Below are 25,874 nucleotides of genomic sequence, written 5' to 3' on the forward strand. Positions count from 1 at the left end.
CTGATGTCATGGGCTATGATTGCCTGTAACATGCTCAACCTCTGATGTCACCGTAGAATGATAGCATCTTCTGACTCAACACCCCCACATACACCGTGTCATGGAATAGATGGGCCACTCAAATACCATTCACATTTCCAGGCCACTCACTTAAATGTCAGGTTAGTGGTACAAATATTACTTCAGTGAATTTGACACTCTTCCCAGTATTTGGAAGTAGCCTGCAAGAAAAAAAAGTGAGTGATTTGTATTGATGCCCTGAATCTACTTTCTGTGGTGTCGACCATACATTGAGCAAAGTGGTGGAATGTCATAATTGGGTAACGACTTTAGAAAGGTCACCTCAGGGATGTTGTCTCTTGACAGAGAAATGTCTTTTTTCCAGAGTGTTCCAGCCAATGCACGGCAGGATCTGTTTCACTGGGGTGAGGCGTTCTCATCGCTCCATCCATCACGCGATGCACGCACGCACGCACACACACATGCACACACACACACACACACACACACACACACACACAAACACACACACCCACTCACACACAAACACACACACACAAACACAAACACACGCACACACAAACACACACAAACACACACACACAAACACACACACACACACACACACACACAACACACACAGACAAACACACGCACACACAAACACACACACACAAACACACACACACAAACACACACAACACACACAAACACACACACAACACACAAACACACACACACGCACACAAACACACACACACAAACACACAACACACACACACACAAACGCAACACACACACACACAAACACACACACAAACACAAACACAAACACACACAAACACACAAACACACACACACACACACAAACACGCACACACACACACACAAACACACACACAAACACAAACACAAACACACACAAACACACACACACACAAACACACAAACACACACGCACATACATACATGTGCACACACACACACCCTACTGGGGAGGTGTCCCGTTACAGAGAGGAGACGTTCTTTGCCCAGACCCTGATGTTGGCAGGCAGTGGGGTATCTGTTCCTGAGGTAAAGTGCTGTTGGCTGCAACCTCTGAAATCTGAAGCTGCACCTCGTGTGGAATGCTGCAGTAGAATTCCCCGTCAGTCTCAACACATTCCTCCCTATCAGAGAGGCTGACCATTTTTGTTTCTTCTCAATCTTGAAAGCTCCCGTGGGCGCAGCTGATACTCTGCAGTGAGTTATTTACATCATCCATTTGTACGATTGCTTGTCATTTACTTTGGAGAATAAGTCATTGCGTAACTGAGATCATTGTTGAGGCTGTCAGACCTTGGAATTAGTTGAATTCACACACATTCTTGCGTTTAGCTCCTCCTTAATTCTAAAAGCAGTGTGTTTGTTTTTATATAAAAGATAAAACTTTTTTTCCTAAATTCAAGGTTAAAGCCAAACGTTTAGACGCTTGTGTATAGATAATACTGCTGTTCCCCAAGGCCATTACCAAGCGCCGTGGCGAGAGATAACAATGCACTCAATCTCCTTGTGCAAAAAACCCCAAAGATAACTGTGTGATGGATGTCCTGTGTGGCATGGCAAGATTCCGATTACATGACATCATTCCAGCATGGCTGCAGACAGAGGACACCTTGCCTGCTTTAAAATGAAAGATATGAACATCCTTTATCAAGACCTCAAAGAGGGCCCTTTTGAATTCTTGACTGCGGCCGTGCCCAGCGCTACTCGTTCTGCATATGTTAGTAGTGGCTGTGGGGCATCCAGGTGATGTCATGAGTTCATGGCCACGTCAGTCCAGTCCCTCAACACCTTGTCTATGCGTCTGAAGCGCTGACAGCTCTGTCACAGAACAAGACCTCCATTAATTACCAGTGTCGGAGAAATGCTCACCTTAGAGTATTTTTAACTTCTATGGTCTCTGAAACATTCCAGTTAGGCAAGTGATCAGTCACAGCTTTCAATGATCGAATTAATCTTTCATATTCAATAGTAGTGATTGTTGAATAGCCTTTGTAGGTGACTGAAGGATTTGCAAACGCACTTCCCTCACTAGTAGGGATTTGCACCCTCACTTCACTCACTAGTAGGCCTTTCTTGTGATGTGGGGACTAATTCTCTAATAGAAAAAAAAGTCATGCAATATAATGAGTGATGTTTTGATTTGGATCCATAAATTTGCCTCCAGCACTTAATAAAGTCCCCACAGAGCTCATAGGTCATGTTTAAGAAAGATGAGCCGTACATGTCACTCTTGCCCTCCTGGAGCAGCTATGATGTATATCCATGAGATTGACCTGGGATTAGTCACCGCCTCAATTCATATGTTGTAGTAAACCAATATGAGGACATCTGCCGTGGCGTAGTGGGGTAAAAATAGATGCGGCATTATTTAAGGGGCAGGGGAGCCCTAAGCGTTGCACTGTCATGTCCACAGAGACAAAGGTCACTCGAAGATAAGTCATCATTCAAATCAGGCGGATTAAAGGTCTGTCTCAAAAGGACGAAGATGCACTGTCTAAGCAGAAACCCCCGCTCCTGCCTGGTGAACTCCTACAGTGATTTCAAGGAGAAGAATGAGCAGAGGAGAGAGGGCTATGAAGCTACGTGGTTAGACGTGGTGATGGAAACGAGGCCCGAGCAGAAGTATGTAAATGTAGTTAAATAAAATTAGCACATTTTAAATTATTGCTGTCTGTTACTGTTGCTTATGTGTAAAGGCAATCTCGACATTTTCTCTAGGTTATCTCCAACATCAGGTACATTATGGAGTATAATACAATTGTGAACACTATTGACATTCACTAATGTAAGCTTAATCACAGAGAAGTTTTGATACAGTAATATTTTTCATGGTCATTAACATTTGTTTTTTTCTGTTCAGTATGAATCTTCTTGAAAACAATTCTTTGCGGAGGGAAACGTACGAGCAGAAGCAGTGGGCACATTTCGTGGTGCGCAGGCACCCTGACCAAACTCTCCGCATTGGAAGATACGGAGACAAAATGCGCAGATACGAGTTGCCCTACAGGAATGTTCTGCCACTACCACTTTTTGTGCCCAAGAATATTGCACTGCAGAATGAATTAAACCAGAAGCCAATTCCGGCAGAAGATCGCTCCACTGTGGAATTTGACAAAGCGTCACTCGTAGGCGTTTGCACTTACAAAAAAGATCCTTCACAGATATGTAGGGACATGCCACCGATGATACAACCGAGCCGCCTAGACTTCAGAGCGTCCCGCGCCTGATGTCCAGTGCGTGCTGGAGTCCGAGGCGAGTGATGGCTGCAATGGAACGCAGGTTGGCTGGTGACATCACAAGAACCGGACTGGACTTTGTGTGTATTCTTAATTGGTCGGATCCATCTGATGACAACCTGTGAGCTTAATGTTTGTTGTGCTCGACCGGTCAGTAACTTTGGTCTGTGTTGAAAGATATGTGACACGTTAGCCTGTTGCAGACAAGTTTTTTCAAAACACCTGACACTTGTAGTTTATGGGAGATACAACACAGCCAATAGGCTATCAAACCATGCAAACATGTAGAGTAGAGTAAAACAATGATAGCCTATCCCTGAAGGTGATACTGGTGATTTAAGTTTGAAATGTTCGACAATGATACTGTCTGAAAAGATGTAATATAATCATGACAGGTCGCAAATAGCGTTGTGGAGTAAGGAGTGAACTAAGCATACGAGAGTGTATATGATGTGAGGAAGGTTATTGCAGATTGCAGTTGACATTCTGTGTGCAGGAGACTTCAGTAGTAATCTGCTACCTTATACTGCCATCGTGTGGACAAATATGGAAATACGGTAAGCACTGTGGCGAGAAACTAAACATTCATGTTCAAACGGCAGAAACTGATTTCACTATGGATGAAATATTAAAAGCTATGAATTATCCATGGACTGCCCATCCATGGTATTCCATTTGGAGTGATTGGCCTTCGACTGTGTTTTGGTATTGACGCTTGCCATAGCCCATTCACTGAATACACATTCTTCAAAATGACACGCCTCATTTCATAATAAAACACAAAATTATGTGATTATGTGTGGAGGAACTCGACCTCTTAACCTCTAAATAATAAAAGGTTTCACATTCCCAGTCATCTATTCGTTATGGCCTTTCGTGCGGTATCACACTACCTTTGAGACTTTTCAACATGAATTGAAGGCACATTTCACAGACTTGTAGTGTTCATCTAGACAGTGCCATTTCCTTTGGACACTGTATTGTTTAATCCATCAGTGATGACAATGACAAACAGGAATAAAAACATGAAAGAAACATGTTCATATAACAAATGGGCCCCATACAAGACTAGGTGCAACATAACACACACGGCAACCTCATCTTCATTGAGTAAATGATTCCATTGGCAGCAATTTAATCTCAGGAGATAACATAAGATTTGAAAGTGATATCTACAGCATTTTTCACCTTTAGTGGAGAGAAGAAATACAGACAACAAAGACATTTTTACGGGAATAAAACTGATCAAACAGACCATCATTGGAGTGATAGTGTTATAGAGACAGTCAGCCTATAATCTCAATAAGATTATAATAAATGGCTCATGCCCATGCGTTTGTGCGGCAGGGGTAATCTCCCCTGGGCGATCAACCATCCAGCAGCAAAACTTCACCAACCTTGGCTGCGTCCACTTCCATTCTCTTGGAGGACTAGAGAAGTGAACTAAAGTGAAGTGAAGGGGTGCTGGATCGGGGTAGTGACCTTTGACCTGTGGGGTGCTGGATCGGGGTAGTGACCTTTGACCTGTGGGATGGTGGATCAGGGTAGTGACCTACGACCTGTGGTATGGTGGATCTTCAGAAATCACTAACAGGTTATGGCTTTCCTTTCAGGGCAAAGGTCACTTGGGTGGGGGGGTGACAGGTTCTCCCTTTAGTGCCCGCTCTGCCCGCTGGTGTTTCTGCAGCGTGACCTGCAGCTCCCAGTACCTGAGGTAGAGCCACATGAGGCTGCCGTTCTTACGCTTGTTCATGTTCAGCACGTCGGCGCAGTACCGGTCGTTCTTGAAGATGTCCCTGAGGTCGCCCTCCAGCCCTTCCAGCTCCTGGAGCTCCGGCTGTCTGGCGGCTCGCAGCAGCAGGTTCTTCTCCATCTCGTAGCGCCGGTCCCGGGGTAGCAGGAGGCTGCAGAAGGCCCCCTGCCTCTCCACCAGCTGCTCCTCCAGGTCCCGCACCGCCGCCTGGGCGCGCTGGCTCGTCTCCTCCTCCCGGGCCAGCGCTTGGCGGAGCAGCTCGGCGGCCGCGCCCGACTCCAGCTGCCGGGTCTTCTCCTGCTCCAGTGCCTGCCGCTGGGACTCGAGCTGCCGTCGCTCGTCCATGAGCTGCTGGCTCTGGGAGGTCAGGGCCTGCCGGTAGCCCTGCACACGATGCCGCTCCTTCTCCAGGGCCAGCTCCAGGCCGGCGGCCGAGCGCTGGGTCTCCCGCAGGGCGTCCCGGTACTTCAGCTCCAGGTCGTGGGTCACGGAGGCCACGTCCCGGTCATGTCTTGTCTTCACGTCATATATTTCCTTCTGGGAGTCTCTCGTCCAGATCCAGCCTTTTTGCGGAAAGGGAAGAAGTGGCTCATTACAATTGGAAACATCACGAGAATGTGTTTGTGTAGTTTTTTTTACATTTATGTATGCTATATGTATATAAATTCAGAATACAGATTCAATTAAATTATTACAGAATAATCTAGTATTTGTGAGATATCAGTTTTCCTTTTTTCATTCATAACCACAATCACACACACCAACAGTAACAGAAAGATTCAAGAAAATTATGAGCGAACTAAACTCATATCATGTCTGAAATGTAATTTTAAGTGTAAAGTGTAATTTATGCACACTTACGAAAGGCAGCAAGGCCCAGCATTGGCACAAGGAGAGCGTAGTTCCATTTGCCCCCGTCAGCGGCACCTCCCTGCGGCTCAGGCGCTATGTTCCACCGTGGAGGGTCATTCAGGTTGTTCATGGAGGCGCCCTGCTGAGTTACAGGGGTACATGACTTCGAGTTCACAATACTCACCTTCCACTTCTTTTAATAACAGTGAGATTATTTACTGATTAAGTTCATGACCTTCAAAAGGCCAAAAAGACTTGTTTGAACGTCAGTCACTGTGCCTTCCATTGTATGACAGGGCTGCTATAAATAAAAAACGTTAGGGCCTAGCTAGCCAGCAACGTTTCCCTGTGTACGGCAATGATAATATGTGAGTTCGAAATAATATAATCCATAATAACATTATGAGGAACAACACAGGGAGCTCTACAAATATAACTAATCTGCTGCAGAGGGACAGGCTGTAGCAGTAAACATTAGCTTGCTACTTGACCGTATCTATGGTGGGATAGGATACAGTGCACCAGAGGACTGTTTTCCCCTCAAGAGAACCAGTTAAACATCACGCTTGTGTCAACGTTGTTATTGCTCGAACAACAAGGATTCTACAAGAGTAGTAGCTGCGCTCACCTTGAAAGCCAATACACTTTAGCCCGGACACTTATGCATAAGTTCTTCCTGGTAGAACAGCGCAATTACACAAGTTTTTACGCAATTGTATTAGACAACGAAAATATATACCATTCTGTCCAACAACCGGGGCTTTGGTGTGGGAAATTAGATCCGTTTGAGTACATAACGGAGGTGTTTTTATTCATCTAAAATAGACACATCAAGTTTTGATATTGTACGTTTAAACTGATGTATGTAAAATGCATCGTTTTCCTTATGGCACTTATAGAAGGCAACGGTTTAAAATTCTTCCACCCGCTCTTGCTGGATGCGTAAGTGGTTTGATCCGGTGGGCGGTGTTCTCCACCACATCTATCCGTCCCACACCGCCTCTCCTGCCAGAGTCGTGGTACTACATCTGAAGCAGTCATCATGTCGACCGTGTGTGCAGCATCTCGAATTCTATCAAAACGGGTTTTGTCATCAAAAACCGTAAGTAGGCCTATATTAAAAAGGTCGATATTACATCTTCAGTTTTGTGATGATTCCTGGCTTACTTGGCCGTGCCTAAATGAAGTTATGATATTCATGAAGTTTCATTTAACCCCTTCGCCGACGTTTCGTAACGTCTGAAATTTCACCTTGTGTAACATCTCAGAGCAGCTTGTTTTGTCCTTTTTCGTAGTGCCATAGAGCAATGTTATGGTACGTTAGCATATACGTATAAATAACACAACACGTTTGTATTGTTATTTGACTTTTTAATGTATTTTGTCTATTTATTTTTTCAAATATGGATTTTTTAATATAACCCAACCGATTCACATTGTTGTCATTGACATAAGCTATGGTTCAATGATGTGTCACAGTTAAACCAACTATCGCTCTTTTTTTTAAATGTTTCTTGGCATTGAGGTTTAATGTGTTACTTATTCTGCTGTTGTCTGTGTTCTTCACTCTGACCAGTGTACAGCGGCAGCCCAGGGTGCCTCAAGGAGCTTCCATTTCTCTATCAATGGAAATAAGCATGATGTCAAAGTGTCAGACGACGTAAGGTTACACATTAAAAAAATGATGTTAAGTGCAATCCACGCAATGATGCAATACAGGGGGGGAAAAATGCTTTTTTTGTGTGTTGTACAGATATCCAACCAGTATCCAGTGGTCGATCATGAATTTGATGCAGTGGTGGTGGGGGCTGGAGGGGCAGGTCTCCGTGCGGCCTTTGGCCTGTCTGAAGCTGGCTTCAACACAGCCTGCGTGACCAAGCTCTTCCCCACCCGGTCCCACACAGTGGCAGCACAGGTACACGTCCTTACTAGAGGCCATGAGAGATCATAGAGCCACATTCAACCCCAGTGCTAGAAATCATCAATACGGCAACCTCTCACTTATCTAGGGTGGGATCAACGCAGCTCTGGGAAACATGGAGAACGATGACTGGCGGTGGCACTTCTATGACACGGTGAAGGGATCCGATTGGCTTGGAGACCAGGATGCCATCCATTACATGACAGAGCAAGCCCCTGCTGCTGTTGTGGAGGTGAGACACTGATTTTCTCTAAGATATCTACGTTAAATTGACCCTTCAGGAAGAAGAAGATGGAGGACGTGTTTGCCTTAACACGGCTGTGTCGTCTTCTCTCTAGCTTGAAAACTTCGGAATGCCATTCAGTCGCACAGACGATGGTAAGATCTACCAGAGGGCGTTTGGAGGACAGAGCTTGAAGTTTGGCAAGGGCGGGCAGGCACACAGGTGCTGCTGCGTGGCAGACAGGACGGGACACTCTCTCCTTCACACGCTCTACGGACGGGTATGAGGCCACGCATAACACTACAGAAAACAACACACACACACACACACCCACACACACACACCCATGCGCACACACCCATGCACACACACACACACACACACACCCATGCACACACACACACACACACACACACACACACACACACACACACACACACACACACACACACAGACACACACACGCCCTTTTTTTTCTTTTTTTTTCAACTTTCCTTCATTTTTATTTTGGTGGGTTGTTTTAATGGCATTGTTTTGCTCTTGTCTTGTTTAGTGTCTTTTGTTGTCCTGTGTGGGCAATGGAGTGGGTGGGTGGGAGGGTCTTGGGATTTAAAATGTGTCTACGTATCTGATGGTACTTGATTTCTGGACAAATGGGATATACTTCTTGTAGTTCAAGATGTGTCCTGTATTATTGTGGGATAAAACTTTGAAAATCAATAAATATATTGTAAAAAAAGAAAGAAAAGAAAACAACAACACAAACTCACAATCTCATTCAGTTATTCACTCAGTTAATCTGTCAATGATCAATGATTTACTCACTCACACCTACATTCCCTCTCCACCTCTCCCTCTTACCATCCTCAGTGATGTTTTCACTGGATCTCCAGTGTATCTATCCATTAAAGGAGCTTTGATAAATAACCGTTGTTTTAACATGCCACATTGTGCCCCATATTCACCCTCTGCACTACGCTGCCTTTCTCTTCCAGTCTCTGCGATACGACACAAGCTACTTTGTGGAGTACTTTGCCCTGGACCTGCTGATGGAGGACGGAGAGTGCAGAGGGGTGATCGCTCTGTGCATGGAGGACGGCTCCATCCACCGCTTCAGATCCAAGAACACAGTCATCGCCACTGGGTAAGCCCCCGCCATCTGCCTCCTCAGAGTAATGCAGGCCCACTATGAAGCCTTGAGCTTAATAGTCCTTTAGCATTAGCCATTAGCCAATGTTAGCCTAGCCACTATGGGTAGGAATCACATAGATTTTCTACCAGAAAAAAACCTATTTTACTGAATATGATGCCTATTCTCTGATCCTGTGCCCTTCACAGTGGTTATGGCCGAGCATACTTCAGCTGCACCTCGGCCCACACTAGTACTGGAGATGGTAATGCCATGGTAACACGGGCTGGCCTGCCTTGCCAGGACATGGAGTTTGTTCAGTTCCACCCCACAGGTGAGACTCATTGTGGAGGACAGATATAGTCAGCACAAAGTAGTGAGAGTTAATCATATGTGCTTGCCCAAAAAACATGGAAGAATTCATTCCAGAATGTATGACATTGATATTGTTTCAATGTTTATGATAACAGTCATCTGTTATACCACTAGGTGGAGCTCTAGTATAAAGTAACAGCAGTTTTGCACTTCCTCCGCTTACTGTGTGCACAAGATATTTACCTGGGTAGACTCTGTAATGCTACATCTGCTATTTCATATAAAGCTACCACTCGATACACCATTCTTTGGCCAAGTTACCACAGATATGGTCAGTCTTTTTATGTTCTGACGTTTACCTGGCAGGTATCTATGGAGCCGGCTGTCTTATCACAGAGGGTTGCCGTGGTGAAGGCGGAATCCTCATCAACAGTGAAGGCGAGCGTTTCATGGAGAGATACGCCCCCAATGCCAAAGACCTGGCCTCCAGAGACGTTGTGTCCCGCTCCATGACCCTTGAGATCCGCGAGGGAAGGTACAATCCTCCTGGCGGCTCCTATGAGCACTTAAATCGATCAGTTCATGTCATGTCCAGTCTTAAAAAGACTCAAAATAGTTATTTGAAGTTAGTGTACATTGAGTCATTTCAGTTTACCTAGTCCACATTCAGTCATTCAGTTAAGTGAAACCACATTGAGTATACTTAGTATACATACTCTAAACCACATTGAGTATACTTAGTATACATACTCTAAACCACATTGAGTATACTTAGTATACATACTCTAAACCACATCCCCTGTGTCTGTTGTGCAGAGGTGTTGGCCCAGATAAGGACCACGTGTACCTGCAGCTGCATCACCTGCCTCCCCAGCAGCTGGCCACCCGGCTGCCTGGCATCTCGGAGACCGCCATGATCTTCGCCGGTGTGGATGTCACCAAAGAGCCCATTCCTGTGCTGCCCACTGTACACTACAACATGGGTGGCGTCCCCACCAACTACAAAGGACAGGTAACCTAATTTCTTCCATTAAAAAAAAAAAAAACATTCTTTTAACATTGCTTTACCCTCTCAACATATAGTCAAAGTTGTCACTCATATGGTTTTTGATCTGTGCGACAGGTCATCACTCACGCTGACGGAGAAGACAAGGTTGTGCCCGGGCTGTACGCCTGCGGAGAGGCGGCGTGTGCCTCTGTCCACGGTGCCAACAGGCTGGGCGCCAACTCCCTGCTGGACCTGGTGGTGTTCGGACGGGCCTGCGCCCTCACCATTGCAGAGACCTGCACCCCAGGTGAGATGAGCCCTTTAGTGCCTACTAGAGAGGCACTACCTGTGGACAACATTCACACTGATATATGCCATCATTGGTACCACAGCATCTAGTAATGATGACTGAACTCATTATATAGGTGGATAGTGTTTGGCTGAATTTGTACCTGACTCAGTTTTGTCATTGCCACAGGAGAGAAACTCCCACCCCTGAAGGCTAATTCTGGAGAGGAGTCTGTGGCTAATCTGGATAAAATAAGACACGCCGATGGAGACACCAGAACATCTGAGATCAGGATAAACATGCAGAAGGTTAGCACAGAGTGACCCCATTGTGATAGTAGTGCTTCACAGAGTGACCCACTGTACCAACCTTCTCTTGTGATAGTCGTGTTTCACAGAGTGACCCCCTGTACAGACCTTCTCTTGTAAAAGTGGTGTTTCACAGAGCAAAGTCATTCCCTGAATTTTCCTTTTTTGTCCTGTCAACAGACTATGCAGAATCATGCTGCAGTCTTCCGCACTGGGGATGTTCTTATAGAGGGATGTGAGAAGATGGACGCCATTTATCAGACCATGAAAGACATTAAGACCTTTGACAGAGGTTAGACTAATGGATGTAATTATTGTTAAGATCATATTAGATATAGACTTGTAGATAAGGAAGTGAGTATACAGTGTATATGCAGAATGTGCATGTGTGAATGTTTATATACATGTTCCTGCCTCCCCTTCATCTCACTGGTTTCCATTCACCTGTCAGGTATTGTGTGGAACACGGACCTTGTGGAGTCCTTGGAGCTTCAGAACCTGATGCTGAACGCCGTGCAGGGCATCCAGTCTGCCGAGGCCCGTAAGGAGAGCCGAGGAGCACACGCCAGGGAGGACTTCAAGGTGAGACCATTTACATTTAGTCATTTAGCAGACGCTTTTGTCCAAAGCGACGTACAAGGGAGAGAATAGTCAAGCTACGAGCAATAGAACCTGGTGTAACAATAAATACTACCTTACATAAGAAATATAAGTCGAAGTGCCAGTTAGGACGGGAAGTGCTCTCTGAAGAGTTGGGTCTTCAAAAGCTTCTTAAAGATAGAGACCAGTCCCCAGTCCCTCAGAGCTTCATCCTAAGGCCACTCCAAATTGCAAATGTCCTCAAAACACAAAGATGGTCAACTGAAACGTCCCACTTAAATAGATGATGTGGTTAACTGTTATGGAATTTGTACAGGCTTAAGGGATTTTGATGAAGTGTTAGAAAATATATTTTCAGTTGCCTTGGTTTGTTAGCCAGCTAAAAAGGTGTGTATTATATTAGTCTCTTCTCTTCAGAGGGCAGTGAACTGTGGTGTTAGATGAAGATGCTTGCTGTTTTTCAGGACCGTGTTGATGAGTATGACTACGCAAGGCCCCTTCAAGGACAGGAGCAGACGCCATACGACCAGCACTGGAGGAAACACACTCTCTCCACTGTGGACAAAGATACTGGCAAGGTAGGAACATTTGTTTATGTTATGTCCCTATCAGTGGTGTACACAATCTAGGCCTTCTCATAGCATCATGGGAAATCCTAGAACTGCTATCTGAGTAAAACAGGATGGTTTTACATTGAATGGCATAAAAAAGAAACGTAATTATTTTCCTGAATAATCCTGACGTCACACGGACATTGATTGATTTTTGTCTCTCTCATTTCCTTGATTGATCAGGTGACACTGGAATACCGACCCGTGATTGATGTCTCGCTGAATGAGGAAGAATGTTCAGCCATTCCCCCAGCTATCCGTTCTTACTAAGGACAAGCCTGCCGATCATTCACTGCGCTTGTGCTTAGACATCCTGTATGCTTGTGCTGTCACTTTCTATTAAGTGTGCTTAAAATGTGTGGGAGCGCTGTACATTTGATGTTCTCATTCTCACATGCTGATCTGTAAAATATATGAATCCTCCTAGTGGGAGACGATGCAGGTTGTTCTTTAGGTGTCACATTAGTGAAAAAGAAAATGGTGTTTTTTTTTTTCTGCCCAAAGCCAGCTGACTGTGAGATTGAGGTAGGATTGAGTTTCGTGAGAGATAGTTACTTTGAGTGTGGTGAAAAACACATTTGAAGATAATTTGACAGCTATGCTTGTTTTCAGTGGCCTTCAAAGGGCAGTACATATGCTTCTTAAAGGCTGTATCGCACAACTTATCTTATTAGCACCACTACTTCACATGCAAAGCTAGATATATGCACAGTATCTAGGAGGTGTTTCAATAATTTGTAGAATTCACACCATAGTCACGGCCCCTTAGACTATAGTGTGATCTTCCTTCCAGCATGTTTCTTGATGAAGTGTGGTGGTGTATGTATAGTTATTCTGTTGCCAGATCATTCTATATGGTAGAGTATGATTACTGTTTTAAGGCACACAGCAGGGCTCCATTGGTCTGTGCTGGCATCTTCCTACTGTAAAAAACACGAACTAAGAAGGGACACGCTTTATCTGAGGAGGGGCCTTAACAGAAGTGCACAAAGGCCTTCATCTCATTAGATATAGTTGAGTTTTTGTTTTGAATGTTGCTGTTGTCTTCAATATGTATTTAATTTATTTTTTTCATATAAAACATGACGTGTGATTTCTGAAGAAAGTCTCGGCTCAATTTGTTTCTCTTGCTGAAGTTGAATTATGGTAATCATGTGAAGTGTTTATGGGAATAAAATGAAAATGAGACCACAGTGCACGTTGCTGTCTGGTTATTACAACTCCAATTTGTTTCTGCCTATAGTTTTCCTCATTTCCAAAAAATGTTAAACATCCAGGGAACAATACAATACAAAGGCAATGTATATCTCATCCTCACATACACCTCCCACCCACTTCCTTGCCCCTGGGGAACAATCATCGGCTCAGCGTTAGCTCGTACAGCACACGTCTCTGTCATCATTGTGAACCAATCACCCGTGAAACACATCTCTCTCAAAGTCTGATATTCAGTGTCCAGCTGTGGGACAATATGGAGGGGTAGGGGAGGTCTACCAAACCCCTCTTACCTGGAGGTTTCAGAGACAAGCCGGGGCCCAGCGCAATGTTTACATTGCCAGTTCAGCCGAGTAGGTGGTGGATGCTCGTGAGCGATGAGCTTTTGTGATTGGTGGAGGCACGCCTCAACAGGCAGAGGGAGCATACCTTCTCTGCGCTGGGGAAGCCTTCAGGTGTGGGAGACGCTCTCAGGTGAATCAGACACAGCAGGGCTGGGCATTCTCTGCTGCTGAAAGACCCTTTTCCTCTCATACAGGTAGGTCTGTGATGCTATTTTTGTCTAATTTCGCTGCCTTTTGTTGCTTAGATTTTGTATTTAGTGTTTTTATGGGAGTAATTGATCAGATTCAGATCAATAGTAGATCTGAATGTTAAGAGAGAAATCTACTGTATGTAGTAGGACGGTGTGAGAGTGTACATATAAGGGGTAGTGCAATGTTAACATACACAGTAACATACAGTATGTTAAACATGCATGTTAAATATCAACATATACATGTTATTAAACATGCATGTTAAATGTTATACATGACAAAGTTCTCTATCATGAAGATATTAACGAGTCATTTTCTTAGTCAAAAGATCCTTGTGTGTGTAAAACAGGATTGCCAGAGCACAAATGTTTGTTAATTTCACATTTGCGTTGCTTTAAGGACTAATAAAGGTTATTCTATGCATACAATGATCCTCTGTGTCAAAACAAGGGATTACAGTATAATGGGTACAGAATCCACCTATGCTCTTGAAATCATAGAATTGAAGAAAGTGAAGAAAGAAAGAAATAATCCTTTACTCTAAAAAGGAAAAACAGGCAAAATAAAAACATGTTCACAGGAAAAAGCAGTTTATATAGGCTGTCTGGGAAATTAAGCCTTATCAGCTGAGCTATAAATGTGTTAAGATTTGGACCAATACATTTATATTCAATTACAAAATAGACATATGGATAATTGTCATGAAATTACATATTAGTCCTCTACAGAATGTTGTTGTTTTTGTGTAGGGCTTGAGACGTTTCCGGCTCTCCTCAGTCCTGTGGCATCATGGCTGTTTTGATCTGGGTCGTCTTTCTGTTGGGTATACTTCAGACATCAGCCCAAGACCCTGAGTATGACCTAATAAGGGGTGAGTCCAATTTCTGTTTTAGGTCCCACATGGAACCACAAAGGCAGACCTTTTTAAAAGCATGATGTGGGCCTAGGCTATCTGGTGCCATGTAGTAGTGCAGGTATACATTCTCTAAGTAATATGTGGGGCATATGGTTTAAATAATAATTTGTATTTATTTCAGTTTATTCATAGATTTATAGTTATGTCAATGGATTTGTTGACAAGGTGTTCATCATATTCTCTTTGCACGTACCTGTGTCTAGATCAGGACTCGTGCCCGGTGGGAGTGTACTTTGCGCTGGACACCTCTGAGAGCGTGGCGCTGCGGGACTACCCGTGGGGCAGCCTGGTGGAGAAACTAAAGATCTTCGTTACAATGTTTTCGAGACGCCTGGAGGCCTCAGCGATTAAATCCGAGGGGGTTCAGTGGACCTATGGAGGTCTTCACTTCTCCGACCACGTGGAGGTATTTAGCCCGGTGACCTCCGATGTGACCTCGTTCCTACGCGAGACCGCCAAGGTGCGCTACATTGGCCGAGGCACCTTCATTGACTGCGCCCTGAGGAATGTGACGGAGCAGGTGAGGAGGTCACCGGGCGGGAAGCCGCGTCTACAGTACGCTGTGGTGTTAACGGACGGACACAGCACGGGCAGACCCTGCGGAGGGGTCCAGCAAGCCGCCGAAGCTGCCAGAGCAGCGGGCATCCGGCTGTTCGTGGTGGCAACCGATGTGGAGACCTCCGAAGGCGATCTTAAACAGATCGCCAGCTCACCCGCAGAGCTCTACCGCAAGGATTACATGGTCTTCCCTGACGATCGACGACAGGCTGCCATCGACAGGATCGTTGACACAATAGTAAGGCAACAGTAAGTCAGCTCAACATAGTCATTCGTTGATGTTAAAGTTTTTTGTTGATATTTACAACACTTGTTTTTTCTTTTAGGTCAGAGATGCTGACTTCGAGGTGAGAAGCCCTCATGGTTCAGTTGGTGGCGATCGTTGATGAGATGCTGTTTTCTAGACAGAATTGCCCCACTTGTTGGTCATGCACCCCACATTTACATATAGGCCTAACCTCACGAGATTTGTAAAGGGTCAATGTAAGGACAAATTCACCTGTGTTTTTTGGAAATCAGAACTTTACAGCTGGTTAGTAAGGGGTAACTGTAGTCTTTGAAATGAAATGAAGAATGAGAAGGCTAAGCAAGGAAAACTTGAATTTGTGCAATATAGGTCATATTTTGTGGTATTTTAATACATGTACATTTAAGATTGCATGCTTTTATGGCTTTTTATAACAAGAAATACATAACATAATATTGTGTTTTACCTTTCCCAGTGCCAAGAACCATTATGCAAAGAAACAGTGGGAATAATTGGACCAAAAGGACATAAAGGAATTAAAGTATGACTTTTGTTTGAAATCTATGTTTAATTGGTACAAAGAATGCTCTCCATCTATCATTTAATATGGGGTTTGGCTCATGTGTGATGTGTTTGCCTGTTGTTTAATATGGGGTTTGGCTCATGTGTTCTGTGTTTGCCTGTTGTTTAATATAGGGTTTGGCTCATGTGTGATGTGTTTGCCTGTTGTTTAATATGGGGTTTGGCTCATGTGTGATGTCATGTGTTTGCCTGTTGTTTAATATGGGGTTTGGCTCATGTGTGATGTCATGTGTTTGCCTGTTGTTTAATATGGGGTTTGGCTCATGTGTGATGTGTTTGCCTGTTGTTTAATATGGGGTTTGGCTCGTGTGAGATGTGTTTACCTGTTGTTTAATATGGGGTTTGGCTCATGTGTGATGTGTGTTTGCCGGTTGTTTAGGGGGCGAAGGGAAGCACTGGCGGCATCGGGGATCCCGGAGCTGCAGGGCCAACGGTAGGATTTGTAGAGACAAGGAGATCATGGAAAGACTTTTTCCCATATTTCCAGCGATCTAGTGCCTAAGCCGAGTCCAGTGACTTACAGAAACACATGTCTTATTAGACGTCTTATTAGACGTCAGACACTGTAAAAGGGTGATCACACTATAATCATATGTGATCTTTTTCCAGGTGTGAAAGATGCTGTGGTGTTTATTTTTCCCTTCTTTTTGGTTTACTCTGTAGGGAGATGCTGGTATTGAAGGTCCGATTGGTCTGCCTGGTCCAAAGGTATTGGTTCATATAAACGGACTGTTATTACTTATCAAACTTCATTACATTATGAATTCATAACATTAAATTATGCTGACTTTTTTGTAGGGTTTTCTAGGGTTTAAAGGCGATAAGGTAAGTACTGTTTTTCTGCCTTCTATAACAATAGTTTTAATAGTTTTGAAATGCTATTATGGATTTTATTATTATTATGGAATTACTCTCTCTGTTTCACAGGGTGATGTTGGAGCACTTGGTCCTAAGGTAAATCGACCATACCTGACCATTATTTATTGCTGATAATGATTATTTGTAAGTGTGTGTGTCTAGAGTGTGTGTGTGTGTGTGTGTGTGTGTGTGTGTGTGTGTGTGTGTGAATGAATCCTGCTGTGTTAGCAAGTATTTTTTCTTAGAGCATTCGTTTCAGTGATCATGATCGGCTGTTAACCCATTTTAGCTCAAGCATTTAAAGAACACATGGCTTGCAGCACCTTAAATCACCACTGATGTGTTTTGACATTTACCAGCTGAACGCCTTGATTAAATTCATTCTCCCTTTTTCCCTGATCTGAATATGTCAGGGACGATCAGGATCCCCCGGCTATAATGGCATCGATGGGGAGAAGGTATGGGTGTCTCTCTTTTCTAAACAAGCACTCCATACACCATCTGCCATATGCAAGCACCATAGATCTCTGTGTCCACTTTTTCTCCACAGGGAAAGCGTGGAACCATCGGCACGGCCGGCTGTAAGGGCGACTCTGGTATGCCGGTAAGTGAGAGCCTCGTTTAAAGGTGCAGTTCATTACCCTTAATGTCCAGTTCATCAAAATTCTCCTCACATCCCCCTAGTTGTCTGTGTAGTGTGCGTACTCTAGTTGTCTGTGTAGTGTGCGTACTCTAGCTGTCTGTGTAGTGTGCGTACTCTAGCTGTCTGTGTAGTGTGCATGCTCAAAAAGACTCCCGCACAGTCCTGTACATGTTCCATTCCATTCAATCAACAGTGTTGCCTAAGAAGCATGGAAAGGAGCTGAGTATTTAATTGGCTGTTGAGCTCAGTTATCAACAACCTTTTGGCAGGATTGAGGACCTGACCTTTAATCTTGTGTTGGTGTCTAATACACTAATATATATGTCCCTTTAGGGTGACCCTGGACCTGCTGGTGATTTCGGGTTCACGGGAGAATCTGGGGAGCCCGGTGAAAAGGTGTAGTTTTCCTTAAATGCATCCTTCTGTGCTGATGTTAAACAAGAGAAGAAGTGATGTTCTCACGTCAGGTCTTAAACGAAGTACATTACTGTAATTAACTTCTGTAATAGACTTCAATTCCAATCATGCACAGGTATATTTTCTCGAGACATTTTGAAAATGAATCTTGGCGTGTGTGCTGCTCACAGGGTGTTCCTGGGCAAAGTGGCAGACCAGGTCCGCAGGGTCCTCGGGGGACTGAAGGGGAGAAGGTACAGAAGACCCCGTACTACACAGACCCCATGTCCCACAAGTCTACACACATCTCACACTGAGACACATCTCACACACCACAGATACTATCCTGCAGTACTGTCTATCTGTGGTGGGCTTATTGTACCTAGACAAGATGTGTGGAATAGCTAATCATCTGAATGCTTTTAATGTGGTTGGAATACTGGCTAACATACCATCACATCATTTATGATTAATTGGTTCTACATTGATTCCAGTTGGATTTCAGTTGATAAGTGTGAATCTCTTCTGTATTGAGAGTTTCGTGAAAAATTGAGCTAGGCAGTTGTTGTGAACAGGTACAGTAATTTTCATTTGATTTTAACTGACTGCTTTTTATAGGGTGTTGTCGGGTATGTCGGCAACCCTGGCTTCCCAGGACAAAAGGGAGGCAAGGTAATGTATATTTATCTTTAAATGACTTGGATGCATGGGGACATAAAACACATTGGTACACTCATACACATGTGTGATCAAAGGCAGACACATCCTCCAGTGATGAAGACTTCTCTTTTGTTTCCTGCCTTAGAGACACTTACTGATTATTAGTTAGATACGTAAACACTTGTAAGAGAAATCAAGTGAAACTGCTTTCAGTCTGTCTCCCGTGAACAGAACATTTGTGGAGGATGAAATGGGTCTGGACACATCATATCTATAGATGCCAGTGCAGCACCCGCCATGATGGTTTGAGATGGTCTAAACCTCCTCCATGATGGTTTGACATGGTCTAAACCTCCTCCATGATGGTTTGACATGGTCTAAACCTCCTCCATGATGATTGACATGTCCTAAACCTCTGTTCTGTAGGCTCAGCCTGGACCAGCAGGACAGGCAGGTGACGCTGTAAGTATCAAATCAAGACGTGAGAGGATCAACAAACAGTACAGTACAACAAATAAGCAGGTGCTTTGCAGTCGATGAACACATCATACTGTCTCTAGGGTCCCAGAGGCGATGCTGGGACAGCAGGCCCACGTGGCAAAGCAGGAACTCGAGGAGAAAAGGTGAGGCACTATTGGCTATTAATATCAACCCCACTCAGTAAATGTGTTGATTTAAGGATTTTAAGTGTTATCCTTGCTAATGCTGCTGGACTCGAGGAGAAAAGGTGAGGCACTATTGGCTATTTATATCAACCCCACTCAGTAAATGTGTTGATTTAACGATGATTTTAAGTGATATCCTTGCTAATGCTGCTTGACTCCTCAGGGTGAAGATGGCCCCGAGGGTGAACGAGGGCCCACTGGAGAACGAGGCCTCTCAGGGGTGACGGTGAGTACACCTCCCCAAATTTAGACATCAACAGAAGAACCTGTACGTTGGTGACCGTGCTTAACCTGTACTGACTCTTCACCAACAGGGTCCGCCCGGTTTTCCGGGAATTAGGGGTGAAGTAGGGGAGGTGGGCAGAGGTGGTCCACAGGTGAGTCTGACCACGTGCTGTCCATCAAATCAGATCCCCACATAGAGCTTTAGGGGGGTGGGGGGAGTTCTTAGCCTGACCTTTGCTTTGTTTTGTAGGGTACCCCCGGCGAGCTAGGGGACTTTGGCATACGAGGAGACAATGGAGATCCTGGTCCTACGGTATGAATGAGAGGCCCCTGAGAGGCCCCTGTATTGGTATAAACACACTAGGGGAACGAGAGGCCCCTGTATTGGTTGTTACATACTGCATGCTGAAACGTGTTCAAGCATTTACAAACAGTGAAAACTGAAGGCCAGAGGAATGTATAGAGAGGATCCTGAGCTAAGGGACTCTGAGACAAAGAATAGTAAGATATGAGCCCCGACTTCAACTCATCTTGCACGTACCCCTTTATGAAAGTGAAAATGTAACAGGCCAAATCTCTTATCCCTGTCTGAAACAATACTGAAAGATGAAATAGCATACTACTCTGATTCATATGTCATGGAAAATTAGTGAATTTGGAAATGAGCAAATACAAATTTGAATGTTTTTTTTTTTAACATTCCAGGGAGATCGTGGAAAGGATGGGCACAAATACCCAGGCCCTAGAGGCATACAGGTAATGTGAAGTGATTTTGAGAAATATATGCAAATTTGTTTAATGGGCATAATGAACATGCTACGACTCCTCTCCTCTCCTCTCCCCACCTCTCCTCACCTCTCCTCTCCTCTCCTCACCTCACCTCTCCTCACCTCTCCTCTCCTCTCCTCTCCTCTCCCCACCTCTCCTCTCCAGGGAGACAGAGGAGAATCTGGTTTGCCAGGACTTCAGGTAAGCCGACCATGTCATAACATTCTAAACCAACCTTAAACAGAGTGCTACGTGCAGGTTATAACCTTACATTCTTAAGGTCTTTTGGGTTCTCTTAGCTCTGGTAATATGAATTACTTTTCAGGGCCCAAGAGGATTCTTTGGGGAGAAAGGAACACAAGGACCAAATGGACCCAACGGACAACCAGTATGTGTAGTAGACAAAAAAATTTGGACGCTGTGATTATTTGTTGGAATTGGCAAAAAAAAGTGGCGTCTTGGAATTAACCAAAATGCTTTTGAAAAGCTCCAGTGAAACTAGAAGGGCGCTTGGAGAGCGTGGGCCTCCACCAAGGCCAAATGTCCTATCTCACAGTGTTTAGGAGAGTGAAAACAAAATTCTTGGATCCACCGAGTAGTCTAATACTTTTCTTGTTAATAATTTCAGCAGTGGATCAGAACAAAATGTACTTGCCAGGTGCAAGTTACTAATTCAGTTAAACATTCAAACATTCACCTTCATCTAAAATGAATAATCTAAAGTTACAAATACCTAAGAGAAGACGTATGAAACATTCAAACATTCAGAGGGTATGACCATACCGGGCTGCTCAGAGGATGATGTGGGAGTCTCTGGCTACAGATAATACCCAGCTTAGTTAATGATACCAGACAAAATAACCATAACCTCCTTCATGGAGATACAACATTTATTGAGAAAGATCGATCAATCTATTGAAAGAGATGCATGATCATAGACATAACAATGCTGATGCCATTTCTACTATTTCTACTGCATTTCAAATTCATGTACCCATGACAGAAGCCTAGACGGAGTTTACTTAAATTAACTACTTATATGACTGATGAGTTTACTTATATGAACTACATATATGACTGAAGAGTTTACTTATATGACTGATGAGTACTTATATGAACTACTTATATGAACTACTTATATGAACCACTTATATGAACTACTTATATGACTGATGAGTTTACTTATATGAACTACTTATATGACTGATGAGTTTACTTATATGAACTACTTATATGACTGATGAGTTTACTTATATGAACCACTTATATGAATTACTTATATAACTGATGAGTTTACTTATGAACTACTTATATGACTGATGAGTTTACTTATATGAACCACTTATATGAACTACTTATATGACTGATGAGTTTACTTATATGAACTACTTATATGACTGATGAGTTTAGTTATATGAACCACTTATATGAACTACTTATATGACTGATGAGTTTACTTATATGAACTACTTATATGACTGATGAGTTTACTTATATGAACTACTCACATGACTGCTTTGGCCATAGGGGGAACCGGGCCCTGAGGGTGTGCCAGGAGGCAGAGGGCTGAGGGGTCCTCCTGGGGCTCCCGTGAGTAATGCACATTCCATTCTACACTTCAGATTTGTAGCTGGGTTCAGACAGACACCTCTTTCAAGAGTTTCTCAAGTTGCCTCAGAAACACTCACATGTTTTCTATATGAGGAGTCTAGCTCTATAGGTACAAAATGATTAATTAAAAAAAAAAAAAAAAAAAAACTTTTTTTTCAGGGTTCAACTGGTCCAAGAGGTCCTGCTGGGTTTTCTGTAAGAAAAACTGAGATTTGTATTACTATTCAGAAATTGATATTGACTGTCATGAACACGATCACAACCGTGACCTGTACCCCTCTACATCCTTCTTTTACAGGAATGTGATATCATGAGTGTTGTGAGAGAGACATGCGGCTGCTGTGGTAATATTCTGTCTTAAAACTTTCTTTTGCTGAAGATCAACAACAACACACTAACCTTTATTCCTTTTTTGTTAGACTGTGAGAAGGTGTGCCCTTCCTTGGATTTGGTGTTTGTGATTGACAGCTCAGAAAGCATAGGAAAAACCAACTTCAGCCTCGCTAAAAACTTTGTTATTAGTGTTGCAAACAGACTCGGAAAGATGGCCAAGAATGTCTCAGATCTCTCAGGTAAAATATCTACACTACAGTGACGTTCTTGACCTTGACACTTTCATTAACACTGTTTTGGGTAATATACTAAACCGAACCATGGCCGAGGCTTCAGTCTGGTATGTATACAATGGACACCTTTCTGTAACTCTTATTCGGTCAATCCTTCCCTTACTTAATGACGGAATAGTGAACATGACGAGTATCACCTCAGGAACATCATCCTTCTCTGTCTGTCTGCTGGTCCTTAATAGTAAACATGACCAGTATCACTTCAGGTACATCATCCTTCTCTGTCTGTCTGCTGGTCCTTAGGCTCCCGTCTGGGAGTAGTGCAGTATAGCCACCAGGGGGCGCTGCAGGCGATCCGCCTGGATGACCATGGGATCACCTCAGTGTCCTCCTTCAAGGCCAAGGTCAAAGCCATGGAGTGGATTGCTGGAGGAACCTGGACGCCTTCGGCTCTCAAGTTCACCTATGAGCAGCTGATCGTGCCCGGGAGAAGAAAGGGCACAAAGGTAGTCGCCATCGTCATCACCGACGGCCGCTATGACCCCAAAGACCTGGACAATCTAGGGGGCCTGTGCAGCGGGGTGGAGGTGTACGGCATCGCCATCGGGGACATGTTTGACACAGACGCTGAGAAGCAGGCTCTGACGCGGATCGCTTGCAACGTGAGGGAGAGGGTGAAGACCCTGAGCGTGTATGCCGAGCTCACGGCGGAGGAATTCCTGGAGGAGATCGAGCTGATCCTCTGCCCAGGCAAGTCTGCTCAGAGTCAGTTGACATGCACCACTAGACCTATCTTTTCACACTGGCTGACAGATCATTAACCACGTCTTGTGTTAATCTGTTCTAGAACCGGAAAATATCTGCCCAGACCTGAAGTGTGCCTCAGGTAACAGTACTCCTTTGAGCAGTCATGTATTGACTTAGGGGCGAGTGATGGCACCCCCCCTTACCTGTCCATGTTCTCACACTAAGGCTGTGTTCGGATTCCTAGATAGCTGTCTAATCCTTGATCTCTTGTTAGACAGGTGTCTAACGAGAGAGGTCCTTTCGGGGGAAGGTATCTCAAAAACCTTTGATTTCGAACAGTCTATTAAGATAGGATGTACGGCAACATGACGCTGTGTCATCATCCTGTGTGTGCTTATTTGCTAGCTAGCAGCTACTGTTAGCGACCTGGCTAACGGATACATCGCTAACGAAACAGACTATTTTTGTTAATCAATCATGACATAAGTACATAGTACACTGTTTATTTCTCGGTAACTTTTAAAATAAATTACCAAAAAAAGCAAAGAAACGTACATCGGTGAATACTTTTGTGGAACTTCGACGATTTCATCCGCCATCTTTTTTAAAATTTGTCTCCGGTTAGGGAATGGCGCAGAGAGTTATGGGTAATACCTGCCGCCATAAGACAGCAAGGCAGCTCAGATGCTCTCTTAAAAAATGACCGTTATGTGACGTATTTCAAGGTATCTTACTAGAGAGGAAGAGAGGGTTTAAGACAATTCGAACAGTCCTTGCTCTCTTAATAGGAAGGAAGGAAGGAAGGAAGGAAGGGAGCATTTTAAGCCAATTCGAACAGGGCGTAAGCCCATTTTCATTGTCTTGTCTGGGTTTCCGTGCCTTTGGGCTACATCAGATCAAAGTACTTTAAAGTGCTATTTCAAGTACATTCTATTAAACTATTTTGATATCCTACGTATCCTAATGATATCCTATCCTAAGTCAATTGGCTGTGGCTAGATGTGAAATCATGAGAAAGTCTAAAGGTCTAAAGTTACACAGCCTTTTTATGGAATGGAATCCTTGAGCACATTCTGGTAACTTAATTTGAATTAAATGTTGTGAAATACATTGAATTAATATTGGAACCCTATTGTCCCCTACAGCCATATTGTCCAGACAGATAGTAAGAGGTTGAGTTGTTTGTAATTTGAAATGAATTTGACTGCAATTACTTATTTAAATCACATAACGTTTGGTCTCAACGTTTCTACCCACAGATTTGAGTGTGGCTCCTTTGACACAGCGGCCGGTGGACCTGCTGTTCTTCGTGGACGGCTCGGAGCGGATGGGGCCTGAGAACTTTGTCAGCGTGCTTCGTTTCATCGAGCTACTCTCGCATGAAATCCCCCTCTCAACAAGGGAGGGAGACTACAAGGGGGCACGTTTTGCCGTGATGCAGTTTGGTGGGGAACAAGATCCAGACGTCCTCCTGGATTTCACCGCTAAGCGCAGGTCCTTCACCAACCTTGTCTCCCGTGCCGTGTACCGCGACACTTCCTCCACTCTGGGAAGTGCCATTCAATTCGCGGCCAACAATCTCGTGAATCCTGGTGGTCGGTATCGAGGTGTCCGCCCAGATGCAGAGCTGTCCTTCGTTTTCATTACAGATGGGGTCACCAGTGACGTCGGCTTTGCTGAAGGCTTGGCAGCCATGCGCAAGACGAATGCTGTGGCCATGGCTATAGCAGCGGGGTCTGACACTGACCACGAGCGGCTGCTGCAGCTTGTCTTCAGAGACAAATCGCTTGTATTGAACTTGAAGAGTTACAAAGACCTCTCTCACCCCAGAGTCATCAAGCATATTGCTCGCTGTTTGGGTTAACGTTGCAGGTCAATGCTGTAAGCTTTGAAGCATGCATCGAGGGGCTTTATGTATAATCTCGTGATAGCATGTAAAATGATGTAGCCATGTGTGCCACTGTGTCTATTCAACAACTTGAATGTAGTGATCACAGGGATCAGGTAGGGGGGTGGGGGCGCTGGGGAAGTTCTGTTCGCCTAAACCATGTTTTGCTGATGTCGACGAATAAACGACTTACTGGATCTATCTCTTCTCGAAGTGCAATTGCTTTGATAATAATCTTTTTTTTGTTGTAGACTTTGCAGCATAGGCCTATAGGTTATGAAATAAATGTGGTTTGTAACATGATATGCAAGAACCATGGTATCTAGCTAACAACAGTAAAATGCATTTCATGCCTGCATCACTGCAACTCATTGCACCCTGCAGCCAGCCTGGACAGGGACATGCCTCTGTCTAGTCATTGCCTTGAAAACGTGAAAATGCTCAGGCTCTGCTATGTGTACGTTCTGTTGTGTTGTGGATGTTGTGCAGTGCAATCAGCAATGAATAAAAGATAAGAATAAAA

At 44.1% G+C, this 25,874-nt stretch overlaps 4 protein-coding genes and 2 long non-coding RNA genes across 8 annotated transcripts; 5 read left to right on the forward strand and 1 right to left on the reverse strand.

The window, feature by feature from the left end:
- The first annotated feature begins 2,402 nt into the window (after positions 1–2,402).
- zmp:0000000930 (telethonin) lies at positions 2,403–3,965 on the forward strand. Its single transcript, XM_042704389.1, has 2 exons — positions 2,403–2,667; positions 2,906–3,965. The coding sequence occupies exons 1-2, from the start codon at positions 2,531–2,533 to the stop codon at positions 3,270–3,272; spliced, it is 504 nt and encodes a 167-aa protein (XP_042560323.1). The 5' UTR covers positions 2,403–2,530; the 3' UTR covers positions 3,273–3,965.
- A 255-nt stretch (positions 3,966–4,220) lies between these two features.
- Positions 4,221–6,603, reverse strand: ccdc127a (coiled-coil domain containing 127a). 3 transcript variants are annotated; one of them, XR_006151781.1, is made up of 4 exons: positions 6,515–6,603; positions 5,896–6,028; positions 4,806–5,597; positions 4,221–4,763 (listed from the first exon to the last, which is right to left on the reverse strand). XR_006151781.1 is itself a non-coding variant. In XM_042704386.1 (3 exons), exons 2-3 carry the CDS (start codon positions 6,014–6,016, stop codon positions 4,903–4,905), a joined length of 816 nt encoding a protein of 271 aa, XP_042560320.1. In that variant the 5' UTR covers positions 6,017–6,028; positions 6,515–6,603; the 3' UTR covers positions 4,221–4,902. The 3 variants fall into 3 exon arrangements, 2 of the variants coding, with proteins under 2 accessions (XP_042560320.1, XP_042560321.1); XM_042704386.1 differs by having other exon boundaries at positions 4,221–5,597; XM_042704387.1 differs by having other exon boundaries at positions 4,221–5,597; positions 5,896–6,025; positions 6,515–6,599.
- Positions 6,604–6,879: 276 nt separating this feature from the next.
- LOC122129471 (succinate dehydrogenase [ubiquinone] flavoprotein subunit, mitochondrial-like) lies at positions 6,880–13,463 on the forward strand. Its single transcript, XM_042704385.1, has 15 exons — positions 6,880–6,988; positions 7,463–7,546; positions 7,640–7,801; positions 7,896–8,039; positions 8,146–8,310; positions 9,026–9,174; positions 9,369–9,493; positions 9,841–10,009; positions 10,291–10,486; positions 10,598–10,769; positions 10,941–11,059; positions 11,240–11,351; positions 11,511–11,641; positions 12,124–12,237; positions 12,454–13,463. Exons 1-15 carry the CDS (start codon positions 6,929–6,931, stop codon positions 12,538–12,540), a joined length of 1,989 nt encoding a protein of 662 aa, XP_042560319.1. The 5' UTR covers positions 6,880–6,928; the 3' UTR covers positions 12,541–13,463.
- A 1,347-nt stretch (positions 13,464–14,810) lies between these two features.
- LOC122129485 (collagen alpha-2(VI) chain-like) lies at positions 14,811–25,817 on the forward strand. The gene is made up of 17 exons (XM_042704402.1): positions 14,811–14,892; positions 15,141–15,733; positions 15,822–15,842; positions 16,704–16,757; positions 16,988–17,032; positions 17,596–17,640; positions 17,733–17,786; positions 18,159–18,223; positions 18,413–18,475; positions 19,308–19,335; positions 19,710–19,772; positions 19,861–19,923; positions 20,022–20,084; positions 20,705–20,740; positions 22,983–23,466; positions 23,564–23,602; positions 24,723–25,817. Exons 1-17 carry the CDS (start codon positions 14,811–14,813, stop codon positions 25,325–25,327), a joined length of 2,403 nt encoding a protein of 800 aa, XP_042560336.1. The 3' UTR covers positions 25,328–25,817.
- LOC122129476 lies at positions 16,378–17,150 on the forward strand. Its single transcript, XR_006151783.1, has 3 exons — positions 16,378–16,757; positions 16,988–17,032; positions 17,123–17,150. It is a non-coding gene; the product is annotated as an uncharacterized LOC122129476 (long non-coding RNA).
- LOC122129475 lies at positions 20,223–21,166 on the forward strand. Its single transcript, XR_006151782.1, has 3 exons — positions 20,223–20,527; positions 20,705–20,740; positions 20,865–21,166. It is a non-coding gene; the product is annotated as an uncharacterized LOC122129475 (long non-coding RNA).
- Positions 25,818–25,874: the final 57 nt, after the last annotated feature.

This window comes from Clupea harengus, unplaced genomic scaffold (genome assembly GCF_900700415.2).
Source record: "Clupea harengus unplaced genomic scaffold, Ch_v2.0.2, whole genome shotgun sequence".
Taxonomy (NCBI): domain Eukaryota; kingdom Metazoa; phylum Chordata; class Actinopteri; order Clupeiformes; family Clupeidae; genus Clupea; species Clupea harengus.